Raw genomic sequence first — 18,893 nt, forward strand, 5'->3', positions numbered from 1 at the left:
GTGATGCGTTAAAGAATGCGTCAGTGCGTTACAATCGCGGTGAACCGAACCGCAGAACTTTAAGCTCGACAAGACGGGGATATTCTGCAGATGTTCACGAATTTCAGAGCTTCACCTATAACGTTCGAATATAAATTGAGAATGTGAAGTATATGGTAGTTGTGCCAGGTTTGTGGAACTTGGGTTTCTCGCGATTGATCTGAGAATCCTGGAGTAATGCAACACGGAGGCAGGCGCGCGCGGCCACTTCGGTGGTGATGTCTGTTATCTGTCAAGTAGGGGACCGTGCACAATTCTGATTTGATGGAGACGGACGTGAGAGTACGGAGGAACATCTGGAAAACTTCTGAAATGCCCGCTTCGCTGCCGCTGCTACTGTGTGATAACCGGAATCTCCAGAGCAGAAGGCCCCGAAATCCTCGGCTTTGTGTGTTTCCGCGGCCCGGGAGAGGTCGAAGCTGCTCGGCAGAGGATGGCGCTCAGGAGGCTGTATCGGAGGGACTGGGCGGAAGCTCGAAGCTTTCGGACGGATGGACTCAGTATCGGCTGTGGTCGGCTGCTTCCAAGGCATCGGCAAGTTGACAGTGCCTGGAGGTTTATGGCAGAGAGTCTCTTCGTTTTGCCGCCTGCTATCGGGAACTTGGGAGTCGATCGACTCGGGGGCTTTTGAGACTTTATTTACCGTGCCCATGGCTTGTTCTTCATCAAATTATGGTATTGCTTTGCACTGCTGTAACTATATGTTATAATTATGTGGTTCTGTCAGTGTTGGTCTTTGCTTTGTCCTGTTTTCTGTGATATCACTCCGGAGAAACATTGTATCATTTCTTAATACATGTATGCATTTCTAAATGACAATAAATGAGGACTGGGTGCTCTCATAATCTAAATAATATAATATAGAAATTATGCTAATACAATTTTTAAATCCCTGTTAATATAATTGTGAAATAGCCTGCTATTAATTTGTGTTAGCGGTTGCTGTGATGCGTTAAATGTATGTGTAGTGGATAGTGCTTGTCTCTCTAACTTTCAGCGTTAATGGCTGGCTAGCAGTCTCGCGAAAAGAAGAGCTGCATGTGGAAGTCTCTCCATGCCAGTACATAGCCTCTCCACCAACAAGCCTCATGTAGTACTTCCCCGCTGGCGACACGCGGAAACTGAACTCCTTTCGCACTCAGGTTGAACTACAGAGGACGGGGAGGCGGTCTGGCCCCTGAACACGTAGCACAGAGGCTCATTGTCATGTCGACACGCACTGGTGCTGGTAAACCAGATCTGCAAGTACGGGTAAATAGGTCCCCCGCCTTGTGGGTAGGTTCGGGAGAAGCGAAGACTACGGGAGTTAACCTAGACAGAAAGGCAGCTGGACGTTACTTAACATCGTTCCGGTAGCTCCTGCAGCCAAGCTGGTGCCAGACGTATTGCTTCACCTTCCTTTGGACGACACCAGTGAGGTTGAGAGTGCGATCTTGAAGACTACGCATCCCAGAATCTCCATACTTTCCGCTCAGGCCTGTGCCCAGGAGAGTATACTCCAGTGCAGCTGTTCGCAGCATTTTAGCTCTAAAACGGACTGACCCATAGCATACACCCCATTGTCCTTCTAGACAGACGGATGCCACCATCATTTGTGTTTTAATGAAGATAATCGCAAATTTTCTAGATGATAAATGCACTACAGCCCTTAATTTGGAACATTTTAGGGCTTCGACGGAATTGCATTGTCAGTGTTTCAAGCTACAGCACTGTTGCAAATTGGAGCTCTCAACACAGAATGGAAGTCGGTAGTTCAACGTTAACAAACGGTCGGCGCGCTGAAGGCCGATGCTGTCTATTCAAAACGTTTTACATTTGCAATTGTGCCTGTCAGTTGTTTTGAATATCCGACATCGTTTATTTGTGTTGTGAGTTCTGGTTTATGTTTATTTGCTGTGCATCTTACGCAAAAAAAAAACATGAAATGAGCCGCGTCGTTAGTGGCCGTGTAAAAATTTTCTGCTCAGAACAATGGTTAGTCCACTCAGCTGTAAAAACGACAGACAGAACGTTGATTCTCGTCAAGCTCTTTCCACTCTTTTCATCTTAATGGGGTCCTTCAGAGCATAAAGTGATAGAAACTACTCCACACATAGAGCCCAAATGGAAGTGAAGGAGGTGCAAGGAAACATATATTAATTTTTAAAATTTAGAATATATTCTGTCTCCAGGGAAATGCTCCTTTCTTTATCGCTCTGTGCCGTTCCCACTACCAAGTTATTCCCTCAGTTTTGTTGCAATTATAACCCTTGGGATTCTCTTTAATCCTACTTGCCAATGAAATTTCATGTTTCTCCAGGCTCTCCTAATTTCCTTCGCGAGCTCTTTTATACATTCGTTGTAATCTTTAAGAGCTCTGGTTACTTTAAGCTTCCTAGACATGCCAGGTGCGAACTTGCACAAAAGTAGATCTCCCAATTTAAAATCCTTGCAAGTTCCTGCCTAATATTCTCGTAATTTGCTCTGCTCCAATTCTATGCTCTCCCAGAAGTTCGATAGTTACCCTCTTCTGGAGCTTTCTTAAAATTTCAGGAGTTGACACCAGTGTTCCTAACTGTTCTGTAAATTAATGGGCGATCATCTGGCCAGGTTCATTGTGCAACACTAGGCCCAGTATGGTCCGTCCACTTATTGGATAAGCTGCATACCGCTTAAAACCTCCCGGAATGCACTTACAGAATTCTGCGTCATTCAAATATCTTTCACTCAGTAAGTCCCTAATAGTGAACCTGGAGATATCCACTGCATCAACCAGTTTCTTTTTAAACTGCTGACTATTCTGCCTGTATTTCTGCCCCACAGTATCCCTGGGCTACTGATAGCTATTGAAGACCTGTAGTATTATTCCATCATAGTCATTGTATCTTTCTTATTCTTGATTTGTATCCCAATAGAGTCGACGGATGAACCCTCCGTTATGTCCCTTCTGCATGTAGCTGTGAAATTGCTCCTCATTAACGGCACAGCTTCCTGACACTTTTTAATGTTCTTGCTCTATCTTTTCTAAAATATGGAAACACTGAGAAATTAAGCATCCACCTCTGACTTTCTCTCAACCAAATCTACGTTACGGCCACAAAATTTATTAAGAATGTTCAGTAGGAATTGTCAGACAATTTACAAAATTACAATGAATAATACGCAGCTTCATAATCCCCTATAACTCACCTGCTATCGAAAGCCTCACGTGCTGGCTGAATGGCGAGTCAAATGATCTTGTTCTGAAGGAGATTACATAGCTGCACTGATAGAGACCCATTTGCTTTGTGTTCGTTACCGAAAATTTTCCAATGTTTCCCTTCGTAAGGAGTTGACCGGTTGTGAGTTGAACGTGATTTCTGTAGAAGTAGGTTGAACCAGTGGACTTCCCATACACGTTGCATGTCATCGTGACGGTCTCTCCGTCTAGATACACACCGGAGGGTTCATCAAGTGACAACACTGGTTGTGCCAGAGAATCTGCAGTAAATGTAAGATATTTGAGACATTACAGTGAAGTGCTGCGTTCATGTACGTGTTGAAGGCCACGCGTCTGCATGAAGTCAGATCTCAATTTTGCTTTACAGAGGAATATAAGTGTGCAAGCCCAAAGCTCACTGAAAATCAACAGACAAGTAGGTAGTCTGGAACAGAAATCCTATTGCGAGATTTACATTGCTCGAAGCATTAGGTATTAGATTAGGATGTCATGTGGCTTTTGTATAAAACTTTGCCTGCACCGTACTTGTATTGTGTGCAATTCTGAATGTGGAAGCTTTGGAAGTTGTGCAAAGGTGGCTTTGGAGAAACCTGCGTGGGACAGAGTGAATGAGCTATGCAGAGAGTTTGTTCAAACGGGTGCTGTTTTCTTTGGAGCTTCTGAGGCTAAGGGCAAAGCCGATATAAGTATATAGATTCACGCATAGATAGACCACACAGTCACAAGATTTCTGTTAGGGTAGACACGGACAGACATTTCAGACCTGAAGGAAATGGTGGTCTCAGGGCCGTGGTGGTAGCAGATACTGTAGGGACATTTAAACAGGTGCTGGGAAGCATAGAAATATGCCAATGCTGGAGGAATATGGATTATAAATGCAGAAGAGATTTGTTTTAATTCGGTATCCTGTTCGGCACAGATATGCCATAGTGGGCTATAGGGCTTGCTTCAGTGCTGTCCATGTATGTTCTTTTCCGTGATTAAATTGGCTAATTACATGATACGTTTGGCTCTTCACTGCAGCCGCACACTAGAAAAGTAGTGACGGAAGGAATATCATCTACAATTGAACGTTTTATCTAAATAAATTCTTCCTATATCTTATATAACCCTTCGTGACTGATGGGTTTATAACTTAAACCAAAGAATCTGAGACTGTGGAATCTGAATAGGTCAAAGTTCAATAAATCACGGATTGGTGCAGGCAATTCATTTTGCATTTCATCTGGAATGTGATCGGATCTAGGTTTGGTCAGGTCGATGGATATCAATGTGGGGATTCGATATCGTCTATTTGAACTAACTATGCAATAATAATTGAGTGTTGTTCGGTTTTCACTTTGGCTGTACTTACCTACCACGGTCAACGTGAGATCTTTGCTGGTCGGTGACCACAACTGCCTTTTCCCGATTGTTGTTCGATACTGACACTTGTACTGACCTCCGGTGCTCTGCTTAGAGACAGGGAATGTCCCAGTATTGTTCTTTATCAGCAGTTGGTGAGAGCTAACTTGTTCGTTATCTCGGTAAAAGTAAATGCTGTCGTAGTCTTGATTTATACTGCAGGTGGCTGTGGCAGTCTCTCCTTCTAAATAAACGCCACTCAACTGATCAAGCGAGATCGTTGGAGGGGTTAATGGTTCTGCAACAAAATTAAGCAGGAAATTTTAAAAATAATTTATCTTGAAAAATTCTGTCAACACCATTGTGAAACCATTTGAAGAAATCGGCTAAATCTGTCTAGATCAAGCAACATAATTAATTGAAGTTCTCTGTTGGAAACGGAGAAGGGAAAGCACACATTGAGGGAAAGTGAATATGCTGGAAACCTAAAATCAAAAGCAGCAGAAAAACTAGACACACTCATTAGAACACAACAGAATGTAAGTGAGAAAAATATTACTGGTCGAAGTCACCTCACCAGAGTACAAGAAGAAATGAATTGACTCAGATTCCTTATTCCTGTTAACTGGAGAGGTGTAATCTGATTTGGGTCAAGACAATAAATATACATGGCAAAATTAGACTGCTTAGAGCGTATTGATATGACTGAAGCAGGTTGAAATGAGTAAAAGTGATCTTGATAAGTTAGGATGATAGCGTGAGAAATGGCAAATGGGTTTTTAATTGGTCATTCGAGCCAGGACGGTATATGCGCGGTCAATGGGCAATGCACAGGCAAGTCTTCTAAAGCAGTGGGAGAAAAATTGCACAGTTGACCTGAAATGGACCGCACAAGTAGACAGGGTGGTGAAGAAGGCATTAAGACTATTGACGGTCATCAATCAGAAAATGGAGTTTTGAAGTAATGGCATAATGTAGCAGTTTTATAATTCCTAAGGAAAGCCACATGTGAGGAATTTTGCACAGTTCGGGTTACCATTTTAGAGGAGATATATAGAAAACCTGAGGATGGTGCAGAAGAGATTACAAGCACAATCTAAAGTACAATTCAGTACTAAAGTCTCAGGCACATATACATAGCCAGGCTGCCTAAAACATTTGCACAGTGCTCTAATTGTCAGGGTGGGCCGGAGAGCGAATTTGGAAAGAAGTCGGCGGCAAATCATGTGGGGAATGGCGAGGGTGGAGCATCCCGGAGGCAGTATGGTTCAGGTGGTAGAGAGAACGTGCTGGGGTGAGCATGGCGCGGTTGTAGAGTCGCCAGTCCTGAGATACCAGGCAAGGCCATTTGATTTCAAACAATTGATTTATTGATCACTACAGAATGCCTCTCTGGTGCCTCACCTCTCTCCTCTCTCCACCTTTTTACAAACTTGATTCCCCTCTCTCTCTCTGTCCCTTCTCACTCTCAGTCCACAATAACGACCCACATCAGAATCAAGTTTGTCATCATTCACATACGTCATATAATGTGCCAGGTAATGCTACGAGGAGGTCGTACTTGAAAAATTGCGTTCTCTGTTTGTCCTTATGCTATACAAAAGGTGTTATCAATCTGGAAAGGGTGCAGAGGAGATTTACAGCGATTTCGTCATAGGAAGGGTCGAGCCTATAGGGCGAGTTTGGGAAGGCGATGATTTTATTCGGTTTACGTAGGAGACATGAAGACATACCCACATATGTATAAGGCCATGAGAGGCATCGATGGGGCGTATGCATACTGTCAAAATTCAAGGGCATATTTTAAAGACGAGAATGGGAAATGGTTAACAGAAACTTAAAAGACAAATATTTTACACAAACGACAGTATGTATGTAGACTGGGCTCCCAGACTAAGTAGTGGAGACAGGTAAATTAACAACTTCTAAAAGACAGTCGAAAAGGTGTTTGGGTTGGAAAGTTTCAGATCGTTATGCTGACAAGTGGGATTAATTTGGATGGAGCATCTTGGTCGATCTGGACCATTGAACCACAAGGTCCTGACTCCGTGGTGTGTAAAAATCTAATGCAATCAACCGTCTGATATTCTGAAATTACTCCGTTGGCTCACAACATTGTTTTAACTTAATCGGTTAACTGGAGGTAACTATTCAAATTAGGAGCCGTCTTTCAGGCCTCATATTTACTCAATACCACGGAAAGGATTGTAATGACCATTTCCTCTCTGCTCACAAGAGTGTGGTAAAAGGAAAACGTGCTTCATCTTAATACACCTACTGACGCTATTCGAAAACTAAGTTTTACGAAGAATGACATTCCAAATAGATTAGGGGTTGATCCGAAAAGACGCATCGGCATGGAACAAATTCAGCTGAATAAAATAAGCTAAGAAATCGAACAAAATTAATAATTTATTTTCGTTGTTACTGCTGAAACAGGATGATATTTGAGCTGCCTAATGGAAACCAGTTACCTGTATGTATGAAAAATTAACTTATTCTGTTTCCCGCACTTACCCGATAGTGTTAACATCAAAATCTCGCTAGTCTGAGATAGAAGTCTTCTCTTTCGGATGATAGCTTCGAACTGACACTGATACTGCCCGACTTGGTTTCTGTTGGTAGCACGGAAACTTAAGATGTTTTCCTTCAGGAAATGATGCCGAGTAGCCAATAATTTATCGTTTTTGTAGAAGTAGATGGAGCCACGATGTTTTCCTTTCGTGTTACAGGTAATGGTGACCGTCTCGCCAGTTACATACACGCCACTGGACTGATCAGATGATATTCTGGGCACCGGAAGAGGCTCTGTCGTCACGGCAACGGAAAGGACAAACAGATTAATAAATTATCTTGCGCAATAATAGTCATGCAAAACCCGTTACGATGTAATTAAGCCTGTGTTAACGAGGAATAGGAGGGTGGACAATTATAGCAGAGCAACACACATCAAAGTTCCTGGTGAGCGCAGCAGACCAGGCAGCATCTCTAGGAAGAGGTACAGTCAACGTTTCGGACCGAGACCCTTCTTCAGGACTAACTGAAGGAAGAGCTAGGAAGAGATTCGAAAGTGGGAGGGGGAGGGGAGATCCAAAATGATAGGAGAAGACAGGTGGGGGAGGGATGGAGCCAAGAGCTGGACAGGTGATTGGCAAAAAGGATATGAGAGGATCATGGGACAGAAGGTCCAGGGGGAAGGAAAGTGGGGGAAACAGAGGATGAGCAAGGGGTATCGTTAGAGGGACAGAGGGAGGAAAAGGAGAGAGAGAGAGAGAAAGAATGTGTGTATAAAAATAAATAACGGATGGGGTACGAGGGGGAGGTGGGGAGTTAGAGGAAGTTAGAGAAGTCAATGTTCATGCTATCAGGTTGGAGGCTACCCAGACGGAATATAAGGTGTTGTTCCTCCAATCTGAGTGTGGCTTCATCTTTACAGTAGAGCAGGCCGTGCATAGACATATCAGAATTGGAACGGGATGTGGAATTAAAATGTGTGGCCACTGGGAGATCCTGCTCCCATCCGCGTGACTAACTATCATAATAAACATAAACGCACAACATAAAACACAATGCAGACAGAAAACCGATACATGGGGGAAGGGGTGGTGGAGTGATGAAAGAACAAAAAATCACTTAGCTCTAGCAATAGTACTCTAATTTATACCCGACCTGCGTGATTCATACTGCAAGGAGTCGACACTGATCATCTGCAGTTACTGGAGTATTCAACAACCAATTTTATTGTCCGTGCAGGATGCAACCGCTGTTAAAACCTAATGAAAACAAGCAGCCTGCCGTTTCCATATTAACTCACAGAAAAAAAATTCTGCTGACAACTCGGCGGCCAGGCAGCTTTTGAAGGAGGAGAGGGTATTCAAATGAACTGAAGTATATTCAATCAAACCAAATGAGGTGATTTAGGCGATATTACAACGTGTAGGGGGAGGTGGTAATTCGAAGGTGAACCCATGTAAGGTAAGGTCGATTGGCTGAGATGCAGGAGGGCGGCGTAGTTTTCAAGCTCACCTTCCTCTCCTATCACACTCCGTCATCTTTAGCCTTTTTGACACATCCAGCTATCCCCTCCCATTCTACCAGCCCCATCTACCAGCAGTAGTCTACCCAGCACAGCCCCACTTTATACTGACCATCTCCCTTCCATATTTCAGCGCTGTTTAAGGACCTTGACCCCCAAACGTCATTTGCCTTTTCCCTGCACCTATGCTGTCCGAATCGCAGAGATCGTCCGGTCTTTTGCTTGTGTATTGCCCCATATTGCACTATCTGTTGTCTCGTGTCTCATTTTTGTTGTTTCCGGATTGTCACTTTATGACACAGAGTCATACATGGGTACTGTTCAGAAATAGGCAACTCGGACCATGCTGATACCATTTAAACCATCTACTCTCATCGATCTACACCGGGACCATAGACCACATACTCCTACTATCCATGAAGCTATCCAAATTTTTCTTAAACGTTGAAATAGAGCTCTCATGCACCACGTGCTGGCAGCCCATTCCACACTCTCACAACCCTCTGAGTGAAGAGGTTTCCCCTCATGTTCTCCTTAACTTTTTCACCTTTCACCCTTAACCCACGACCTCTGGTTGTCCCCTCCCCGCCCCCACAACCGCAGTAGAACAACCTGCTTGCTTTTACCTTATCCATATCCTTCATAAATTTGTATACCTATATCAAATATTCCCGGAATCATCAACCTTTCGAGGAAAAAAATCTTGACCTATTCAATCTTTCCTTATAACTCAGGTTCTCCAGACCCGGGAACATATTTGTAAATTTTCTCTGCATGTTTTCAACCTTATTTATATCATTCCTGCAGGTGGGAGAGCAAAGCTGCGCACACAGTACTCCAAATTTAGGCCTCGTCGGCGTCTTACACTACTTCAAGATAACATCCCATCTCCTGTAATCAGTACATTGATTTATGAAAGCTAATGTGCCAAAAGTTTTCTTTATGACGATATCTACTTATGATGCCACTTCCAACAAATAATAGATCTGTATTCCCAGATCCCTTTGATCTGCCAGAATCCACAGTGCCCTACCGTTCACAGAGTAAAACCTACCCTGGGTTGGTCCTACCAAAGAGCAACATCTCACACTTTTCTACAATAAATTCCATCGGTCATTTTAAGCCCATTTTTCCAGCTGATGCACATCCCTCTGTAGGCCATGATAGCCTTTATCGCTGTCCACCACACCCCCAGTCGAAAGGAGAAATGGACAGTTGACATTAGGAGTAGAGGCTACTCAGTTGAACTGAAATATAGTCAATAAAACAAAATAAGGTGATGTAGTCGATATTACTGTGCAGGGGGAGGTGGTAAGTTGGTAGGTGAACCCATGTAAGATAAGGTCGATTGGCTGAGATGCAGTGAGGCGCGGCTTTCCGCTCCTATCAGATTCCGTCACCTTCAGACCCTTTGATATGTCCAACTATTACTTCGCATTCTACGAGCCCCATCTACCAGCAGTTGTCCACCCACCACATCCCCACTTCATACTGACCATCTTTCGTCCATATTTCAGCCTAGTTCAAGCTCCAGGAAATTGATGCCGTTTTACCTCACTTCTATTAGCGCTGAGACCGTCTCCTGAGTAAATACAGATGCCAAAAATAATTTATATCTACCCCACCTGTTTTAGCTACACACATGGATTCTTATTCTGAACTTCCAGCGAACCAATATTGTCGCTTGCAATCATTTTGCTCTTTTGAGATGTGGCAGTCTTGGGGGAATGCCCCTCTCCCGCAGAATCATATCTGTCAGAAGTGCATACGGCTGGGCGATTTGGAAGACTGTGTAAGGAAATTCTGGAGCAGCACCTGGATGACCTTCGACTCATAAGGGAGAATGAGGCAGTCATAGATGAGAGCTAAGAGAGGTAGTCACACCTAGGCTGTCGGAAGCAGGTCGTTGGGTCAGTCAGAGGGGGAAAGCGAAGGTGAGCAGACAGATAGTGCAGAGCACACCTGTAGCCATTCCTCTGAATAATATGTTTACCGTCCTGGATACTGTTGGCGGGGACGACCGACCAGGTGTGAGCTACCGTGGCGGGGCCTCTGGAACTGAGTCTGACGCGGTGGTGCAGAAGGGTGGGATGGAGAAGAGGAGAGCTGTTGTCATTGGAGACTCTATAGTTAGGGGAGCACACAGGAGACTTTGCGGACGTGAGAAGGACACCCGCATGGTTTGTTGCTTCCCGGGTGCCAGGGTCCGGAATGTCTCTGATCGGGTGCACGACATCCTGGTACGAGAGGGAAAGCAACCAGAAGTCGTGATACATGTTGGGACCAACGACATAGGCAGGAAGAGGGATGAGGTCCTGAAGTGAGAGTTTCGGGAACTAAGCAGAAGGCTGAAGAACAGGACCTCAAGGGTGGCGTTCTCAGGATTGCTGCCAGTGCTACGTGACAGTGATGGTAAGAATTGGAGGAGATGGCAGTTGAATGCGTGGCTGAGGAGTTGGCGCAGGGAGCAGGATTTTAGATTTTTGGATCATTGGGATCACTTCTGGGGAAGGTGGGACCTGTACAGACTGGATGAGTTGCACCTGAAATCGAGGGGGAGCAATATCCTTGCAGGTAGGTTTGCTAGCATGGTTCGGGAGGGGTTAAACTAATTTCCGAGGGGGATGGGACCCAGAGCGATAGAGCAGTGAAAGAAGTGCATGGAGTAAAGCCAGATCTAACATATAGAGAGGCTTTGAGAAAAGAGAAGCAGAATAAACGGTGTAAAGACAGTAAGGTAGAAGGGCTGAAATGTGTGTACCTCAATGCAAGAAGCATCAGGAACAAAGGTGATGAACTGAGAGCTTGGATACATACATGGAATTATTATGTACTGGCCATTACAGAGACTTGGTGGCACCAGGGCAGGAATGGATTCTCAATATTCCGGGATTTCAGTGCTTCAAAAGGGATAGAGAGAGCGAAAAAAGGGGAGGAGGGGTGGCATTACTGGTCAGGGATACTATTACAGCTACAGAAAGGGTGGGTAATGTAGCAGGATGCTCTTTTGAGTCAGTATGGGTGGAAGTCAGGAACAGGAAGGGAGCAGTTACTCTATTGGGGGTATTCTATAGGACCCTGGTAGCAGCAGAGATACAGAGTAGCAGATTGGGAGGCAGATTTTGGAAAGGTGCAAAAATAACAGGGTTGTTATCATGGGTGACTCTAACTTCCCTAATATTGATTGGCACCTGATTCGTTCCAAGGGTTTAGATGCGGCAGGGTTTGCTAAGCGTGTCCAGGACGGATTCCTGTCACAGTATGTGGACAGGCCGACCAGGGGGAATGCCATACTAGATCTAGTACTAGGTAATGAAACGCGTCAGGTCACAGATCTCTCAGTGGGTGAGCATCTGGGGGACAGTGACCACCGCTCCCTGGCCTTTAGTATTATCATGGAAAAGGACACAATCAGAGAGGACTGGAAAATTTTTAATTGGGGAAGGGCAAATTATGAGGCTATAAGGCTAGAACTTGCGGGTGTGAATTGGGATGATGTTTTTGCAGGGAAATATACTGTGGACATGTGGTCGATATATACAGATCCCTTGCAGGATATTAGGGATATATTTGTCCCGGTGAGGAAGATAAAGAATGGTAGGGTAAAGGAACCATGGGTGACAAGTGAGGTGGAAAATCTAGTCAGGTGGAAGAAGGCAGCATACAAGAGGTTTAGGAAGTAGGGATCATATGGGTCTATTGAGGAATATAGGGAAGCAAGAAAGGAGCTTAAGAAGGGGTTGAGAAGAGCAAGAAGGGGGCATGAGAAGGCCTTGGCGAGTAGGGTATAAGAAAACCCCAAGGCATTCTTCAATTATGTGAAGAAGAAAAGGATGACTGGAGTGAAGGTAGACCGATTAGAGATAAAGGTGGGAAGATGTGCCTGGAGGCTGTGGAAGTGAGCGAGGTCCTCAATGAATACTTCTCTTCGGTATTCACCAATGAGAGGGAACGATGATGGTGAGGAAAATATGAGTGAGGTTGATGTTTTGGGGCATGTTGATATTAAGGGAGAGGAGGTATTGCAGTTGTTAAAATAGATTAGGACTGATAAATCCCCCGGGGCCTGATGGAATATTCCCCAGGCTGCTCCACGAGGCGAGGGAAGAGATTGTTGAGCCTCTGGCTAGGATCTTTATGTCGTCGTTGTCCACGGGAATGGTACCGGAGGACTGGAGGGAGGCGAATGCTGTCCCCCTGTTCAAAAAAGGTAGTAGGGATAGTCCGGGTAGTTATAGACCAGTGAGCCTTAGGTCTGTGGTGGGAAAGCTGTTGGAAAAGATTCTTAGAGATCGGATCTCTGGGCATCTAGAGAATAATGGTCTGAACAGACACAGTGAGCACAGTCAGCATGGTAGTGCAGTGGATGTGATCTATATGGATTTTAGTAAGGCATTTGACAAGGTTCCACACGGCAGTCTTATTCAGAAAGTCAGAAGGCATGGGATCCAGGGAAGTTTGACCAGGTGGATTCAGACTTGGCTTGCCTGCAGAAGGCAGAGGGCGGTGGTGGAGGGAGTACATTCAGATTGGAGGATTGTGACTAGTGGTGTTCCACAAGGATCTGTTCTGGGACCTCGACTTTTCGTGATTTTAATAACGACCTGGATGTGGGGTAGAAGGGTGGGTTGGCAAGTTTGTAGACGATACAAAGTTTGGTGGTGTTGTAGATAGTGTAGAGGATTGTCAAAGATTGCAGAGAGCCATTGATAGGATGCAGAAGTGGGCTAAGAAGTGGCAGATCGAGTTCAACCCGGAGCAGTGTGAGGTGGTACACTTTGTAAGGACAAACTCCAACGCAGATTGAAAAGTAAATGACAGGATACTTGGTAGTGTGGAGGAGCAGAGGGATCTGGGGATACATGTCCCCAGATCCCTGAAAGCTGCCTCACCGGTGGATAGGGTAGTTCAGAAAGCTTATGGGGTGTTAGCTTTCATAAGTCGAGGGACAGAGTTTAAGAGTCGCGATGTAATGATGCAGCTCTATAAAACTCTGGTTAGGCCACACTTGGAGTACTGTGTCCAGTTCTGGTCACCTCACTATAGGAAGGATGTGGAAGCATTGGAAAGGGTACAGAGGAGATTTACCAGGATGCTGCCTGGTTTAGAGAGTATGCATTATGATCAGAGATTAAGGGAGCTAGGGCTTTACTCTTTAGAGAGAAGGAGGATGAGAGGAGACATGATAGAGGTGTACAAGATAGTAAGAGGAATAGATAGAGTGGATAGCCAGCGCCTCTTCCCCAGGGCACCACTGCTCAATACAAGAGGACATGGCTTTAAGGTAAGGGGTGGGAAGTTCAAAGGGGATATTAGAGGAAGATTTTTTACTCAGTGAGTGTTTGGTGCGTGGAATTCACTCCCTGAGTCAGTGGTGGAAGCAGATACACTAGAGAAATTTAAGAGTCTACTAGACAGGTATATGGAGGAATTTAAGGGAGGGCTTATATAGGAAGCAGAGTTTAAGGTTCGGCACAACATTGTGGGCCGAAGGGCCTGTACTGTGCTGTACTATTCTATGTTCTATGTTCTGTGTTAACATATCTGAAGAATCCCTTACAGTCCCTTAGGATTCTCCCTTATTTTGTCTGCTAGAGAACCTCCATGCCTTTGTTTTCTCCATCCTCAGTTCTTTCTTAAGTGTTCTCCCGCATTTCTTATACTCGATATGTACCGCATCTGTTCCGACCTGCCTATACCTGCTATACATCTCTATTTTTTTTCTCTGAACCGGGTCCTCAATATTTCTGGAAAATCATGGTCACTGCACTTCTTCTCTTTACCTTTTATTCTGACAGGCACAGGCGAGTTTTGTACAGTCGGAATCTCACTTTGAAAGGCCTGTCACTTACCAATTGCGCCTTTGTGAGGGAACAGCCTGTCCCAACTCACAGTTGCCAGATAATTTCTGATACCATCAAAGTTGACCTTTCTCCATTTTAGAATCTCAGCTGGTGGACCAGACTTTTTTTTTCCATATTTCCTTTGTATCTAATAGCAGAATGATCCCCTCCGCAAACTTGTGTCACCTACCCTGCCTCATTCCCTAATAGCAGATGAAGTACCGCACACTCTCTCGTTAGGACTTGTACTTACTGATTAAGGAAACTTTCCTGAACAAATTTTACAGTATTGAATTCCTAGTCAATATGTGAAGAGTCAAAGTCACCAACTATAAACAACCTTATGTTTCCGGCACAGTCTTCAAACTCGCTACAGTTTGTTCCTTTCTTATTGTTCATTTCAACTCATAACACCTCACTAGATGAGTTCTACTGTCTGTCCTAACGGAACAATGCTATGACATTTTCCCTGAATTGTAACACCACGCCTACTCCTCTAAAACCCCCGCGCTGTCATGTGTAAAACAACAAAACCCCGGAATAAAGAGCTGCCAGTTTTGCCCCACAATCAAAATCAAAGCCTAATAAGTTAAAATTTGCGAATAGTGTTACGTTATCATCGAGTGCTGCAGCCACGGTTACAAAAAGGTAAATTATAATCAGACGGTTGTTTCTATCTTAATTCATAAAATATGGTAGATGGTAGATCTCAGCCGGTCACAGAGTGTATAGGGAGGGAAACGGACAGGCGACCATTAGTATTCAAATCATTTGTCTAGTTGAAAACACGGAGGGTGTTAGCAAGTATAAAACTGTGAAGGGAAAGGGCGAGGCCAAAGTTGGCAGGTGATAATTTATACCCTTCGCCCGCACACAAATCCCAGTCTGAAGTAATATCGGGTAACTTCCCCTGAGTGTAACGAAGATGGAGCTTACCCACGACTGTTATTTTCACGTAATCACTTCTTTCTGATAATATTTCCCTCAGCATGACAGTGCTTTTATAACCACAGGAGTAATCTTCTGTCCCGATTTTCCAGGTACTTGCAAGGTTGAAGACGACGCTGGGCTCAGTTGTGTTGACGGTGGCCGTCTGAACGGGGGAGGTCTGACCAATTTTGTGCAAGTAGAAATTGCTGACCGGATATGGAACTGACGACCGGCAAGTCAACGTGGCCGTTTCCTCTGTCAGGAACACATAATCATCGCGGCTAACGGATACTGACGGTTTCTGAGGATAATCTGCAAAAACGAAAATATATTACGTCACTGTCGAAAGCAGGAACTGGCACAGGGCGCATGACAGAAAGGAACTACATAGTTATCGAAACATGCACGGAAGTCGTCAAGAAACTTAAGGAATATTGAAAGGTCCCGATAGAGTGGATGTTTCCGATACAGGGGGAGTCAAGGACCAGAGGGCATAGTCTCATAATAGAAGGACGTTCCTTTAGAACAGAAGAGAGGAGGCAGTTATTTCGGTAGAGTATGTTGAATCTGTGAAATTCGTTGCTGCAGATACTTGTGTAATCAAGTCATCCGGTTTATGCAAAGCGGAGCTTAGATTTCTGATTAGTCCGGGCGTCAACGGTCACGGGGAGAATGGAGAGGAACGTGGTTGAGAGGGGTAATAAATCATCCATGATGACGGAGCAGTCACTGGCCTAATTCTGCTCCTATGTCGTATGAATCAATATACGCAGTATCTTAACTGTGCGTGCTCACTTACCTGTAAATATCTCCCCTCAATGTTCTTACCAAAAATGTCCTTTGAATTATTTTACTATTGAACTGAGCTTTCCTCAACCACTTCCTACGTCTGCTTATTCCATATACGAACCACTTTCAGCGTGAAACTACCCCTTGGGTTCGTCTTAACTCTCCTCTCTCTCACCTTCAACCAGTTCTTAGTTCCCATTCTCCCGGGTGAAAACTCTGCACTCACAATACCTACACTCAGGAAGATACGGACGTGTTTGTGTCACGGTCTTTCTTCACTTCTCCAGATGGGTTGCGGAAAATGTGCACATCCTGTATAAAAACCATTTCGCAATACACTTTGACAATTTAGTCTATTAAAAAGTGCGAAACGGAGTTGTGGGTGAAAGGTTAGAGTCCTTTAACGAGCGGTGCCCTCGTTTCTGGAGTCGAAGTTCTAAATGATTTTTGTGCAAATGTTTCGGACGTGATAAGTTTGTGGATGATACCAAGAATGTTCGCAGAGTGAACATTTAATAAAGTTATCTAAAGCCACAATTAGGTCTTGAACTATTTGACCATTGGGCCAAGAAATGACATGCTATATGGTATTTCATTTTGTTGAGGCATTCAACGTTATAACTGGCATAGTAATGATTGACTCTGGGAGTGTTGTAGAACGGAGATCGATTCAGGCACTGAAGCTGGCGACATGACTATACTGGGTGGTGAATAAGGCGTCTGGCATGTTTACCATCTTCACTTTGTATGTTTAGTACAGAATTGTTCATGGTACAATTGCACAAGAGGTCAAAAAGGCCTCATCTAGCGTACGGCGTAGAGCTTCATTTGCCCTCCTATGAGGAAGATGCTATTAAACCGGGGAGGGTTTAAGAAAAGGTTTATGAGGATATCACTGACACTGGGAAGTTTTCGATATAAACAGCATCTAGATAAGCCATAGTTTCTTTTCCTGGAGAAAACTGGAAGGTGACCTTAAGAAGAAATCTGGAAGTTAATGACATTCATAGATACGTGAGCGGTTACAGTCTTTTCCTTGAGGCAGGGCTCCTTTAAACTAGGACGCACAAGAGAAATTGTGCAGATAATGGAAATCAAACTAATACACATAAGATGCTGGGGGAGCTCAGCAAGCCAGGCAGCATCTATGGAAAAGAGTAAACATAGATGCCAATTGAGTTCCTTTATCGTTGTGCGTGTACTACTAAGACTGGAAAGCATCGTTTTAAGTGAGAGTGGAAAAGTATATATAAAAAAACGAAGGGCAATTTTTTCGCCGACACTGCGCGATGGTTATATGGATTATGCAAAAGAAAGTGACAGAGGTGGATATAATAACATCGTCTGAATATAATCTGTTCAGTTCCATGAACAGGATAACAATGGAACGAAGATATAACTGGCTTGGTTCTGCACTTTGATCGGCACGGACAGGTTGGGCCGAAGCGCCTTATTCAGTGATGTTTTGGGCTCAGATGGAGGGAATAAATCACTTGTTGCGCACTGAGATCTGTAAAATGCTGAATGTTTCAAGGGACTTTAACAGGTGCAACATTGCACTAGTTGCAACGACATCTTTATTTTTCAATATGACAAATGTGCAGGAGTTCTTGCTGCGATGCGACACTGTATGCAGTAACAGTAACATTATTAGGCACAAATCATCAGTTCTGCTGTGCCACGTAGGGTACGTATACTGAATTAGATTCCATTCCAAAGCCTGAAGCCTGCGTTTGAAGTTCATACGCGTGGTATGTGATTAATGTATTACTCAGAGAACACTATATCTCCTTCCGGTTTACCTGTTACATTTATTTCTATAGCTTCACTGATCTGAGACCAGAGCCACCTTTTCCTGGCCGATTTTCCATACCGGCACTGGTATCTGCCTTGGTAGTCCTCACCGATCAGCGTCAATGTTGCAGTGTTGCCCCTCTTCACCATGTGGCTATAGATGATCAGTCGATCGTTTCTGTAAAAGGAGAAGACCTCTCCGATATATTTTTCCGTTGTGTTGCAGGTGAGAGTAACAGTCTCTCCCACTAAATAAACCACCATTTGTGGATAAAGAGACAACACTGGTGGCAACAGCGGATCTGTAGATTAAATAAAACAATTATGCATAAATCTGATTGCACCTTCTATGGGTTCATGGGTGTTGGCGACTACACAAAACAATGATATGGCACCTTACATAGAAACAGCAACCGTTCGAACCAGCAAACTGAAATAAATCGGCTAGGGAAATGCTTGGCATTGCATTTTAGTCTGAGCATAGAAGTATTTCTCCAAGGGGACCACAGACTTGCCGTAGGATTTGGAGGCTTACTAGCTTCAATGACCCGGAGAGTTACGGTTGCTGGGGTCAGGGCCTTGTGCTGTGACTCTTGATAGGGTCACCGATGACAAACAGGTCGAAGGGTAGCGGCCAGATTAAGAGTGATCCACTGGTCCTCCAGGTTCGGGGGTTCACCTCAGGGTACGGAAGCATCAAAGAGAAATCCTTCTATATCACTGTGACACTGAGGACCCTGAGTCACACCTGGGAGACAATAGAGAATATGGCCATGGACAGACAGAGATAGAGGAACTTCATTGGGGATCAAATCGCCAATGGCATAATGGGTTGTAAGTAGAGAAGTATTAGGTGAAGCAGATCCCGAAGCCCGCAATAGTTGCATGAGCACGGTGCCAAACTACTTTACTCTCTTTT

The 18,893-nt window shown here is 44.3% G+C and overlaps 1 protein-coding gene across 1 annotated transcript in view; it reads right to left on the bottom strand.

Moving 5' to 3' along the window:
* Positions 1–18,893, bottom strand: part of LOC140189912 (Fc receptor-like protein 5) — a 54,419-nt gene that overhangs the window by 24,754 nt on the left and 10,772 nt on the right. Inside the window, exons 3-7 of the mRNA XM_072246257.1 lie at positions 17,983–18,276; positions 15,398–15,703; positions 7,100–7,390; positions 4,593–4,880; positions 3,208–3,498 (exon numbers count right to left, since the gene is read on the bottom strand). Coding sequence (XP_072102358.1) covers positions 3,208–3,498; positions 4,593–4,880; positions 7,100–7,390; positions 15,398–15,703; positions 17,983–18,276 — 1,470 coding nt within the window. The remainder of the gene's footprint in view (positions 1–3,207; positions 3,499–4,592; positions 4,881–7,099; positions 7,391–15,397; positions 15,704–17,982; positions 18,277–18,893) is intronic.

The sequence above is a fragment of the Mobula birostris genome, chromosome 29, assembly GCF_030028105.1.
Source record: "Mobula birostris isolate sMobBir1 chromosome 29, sMobBir1.hap1, whole genome shotgun sequence".
In the NCBI taxonomy this organism is placed as follows: Eukaryota; Metazoa; Chordata; class Chondrichthyes; order Myliobatiformes; family Myliobatidae; genus Mobula; species Mobula birostris.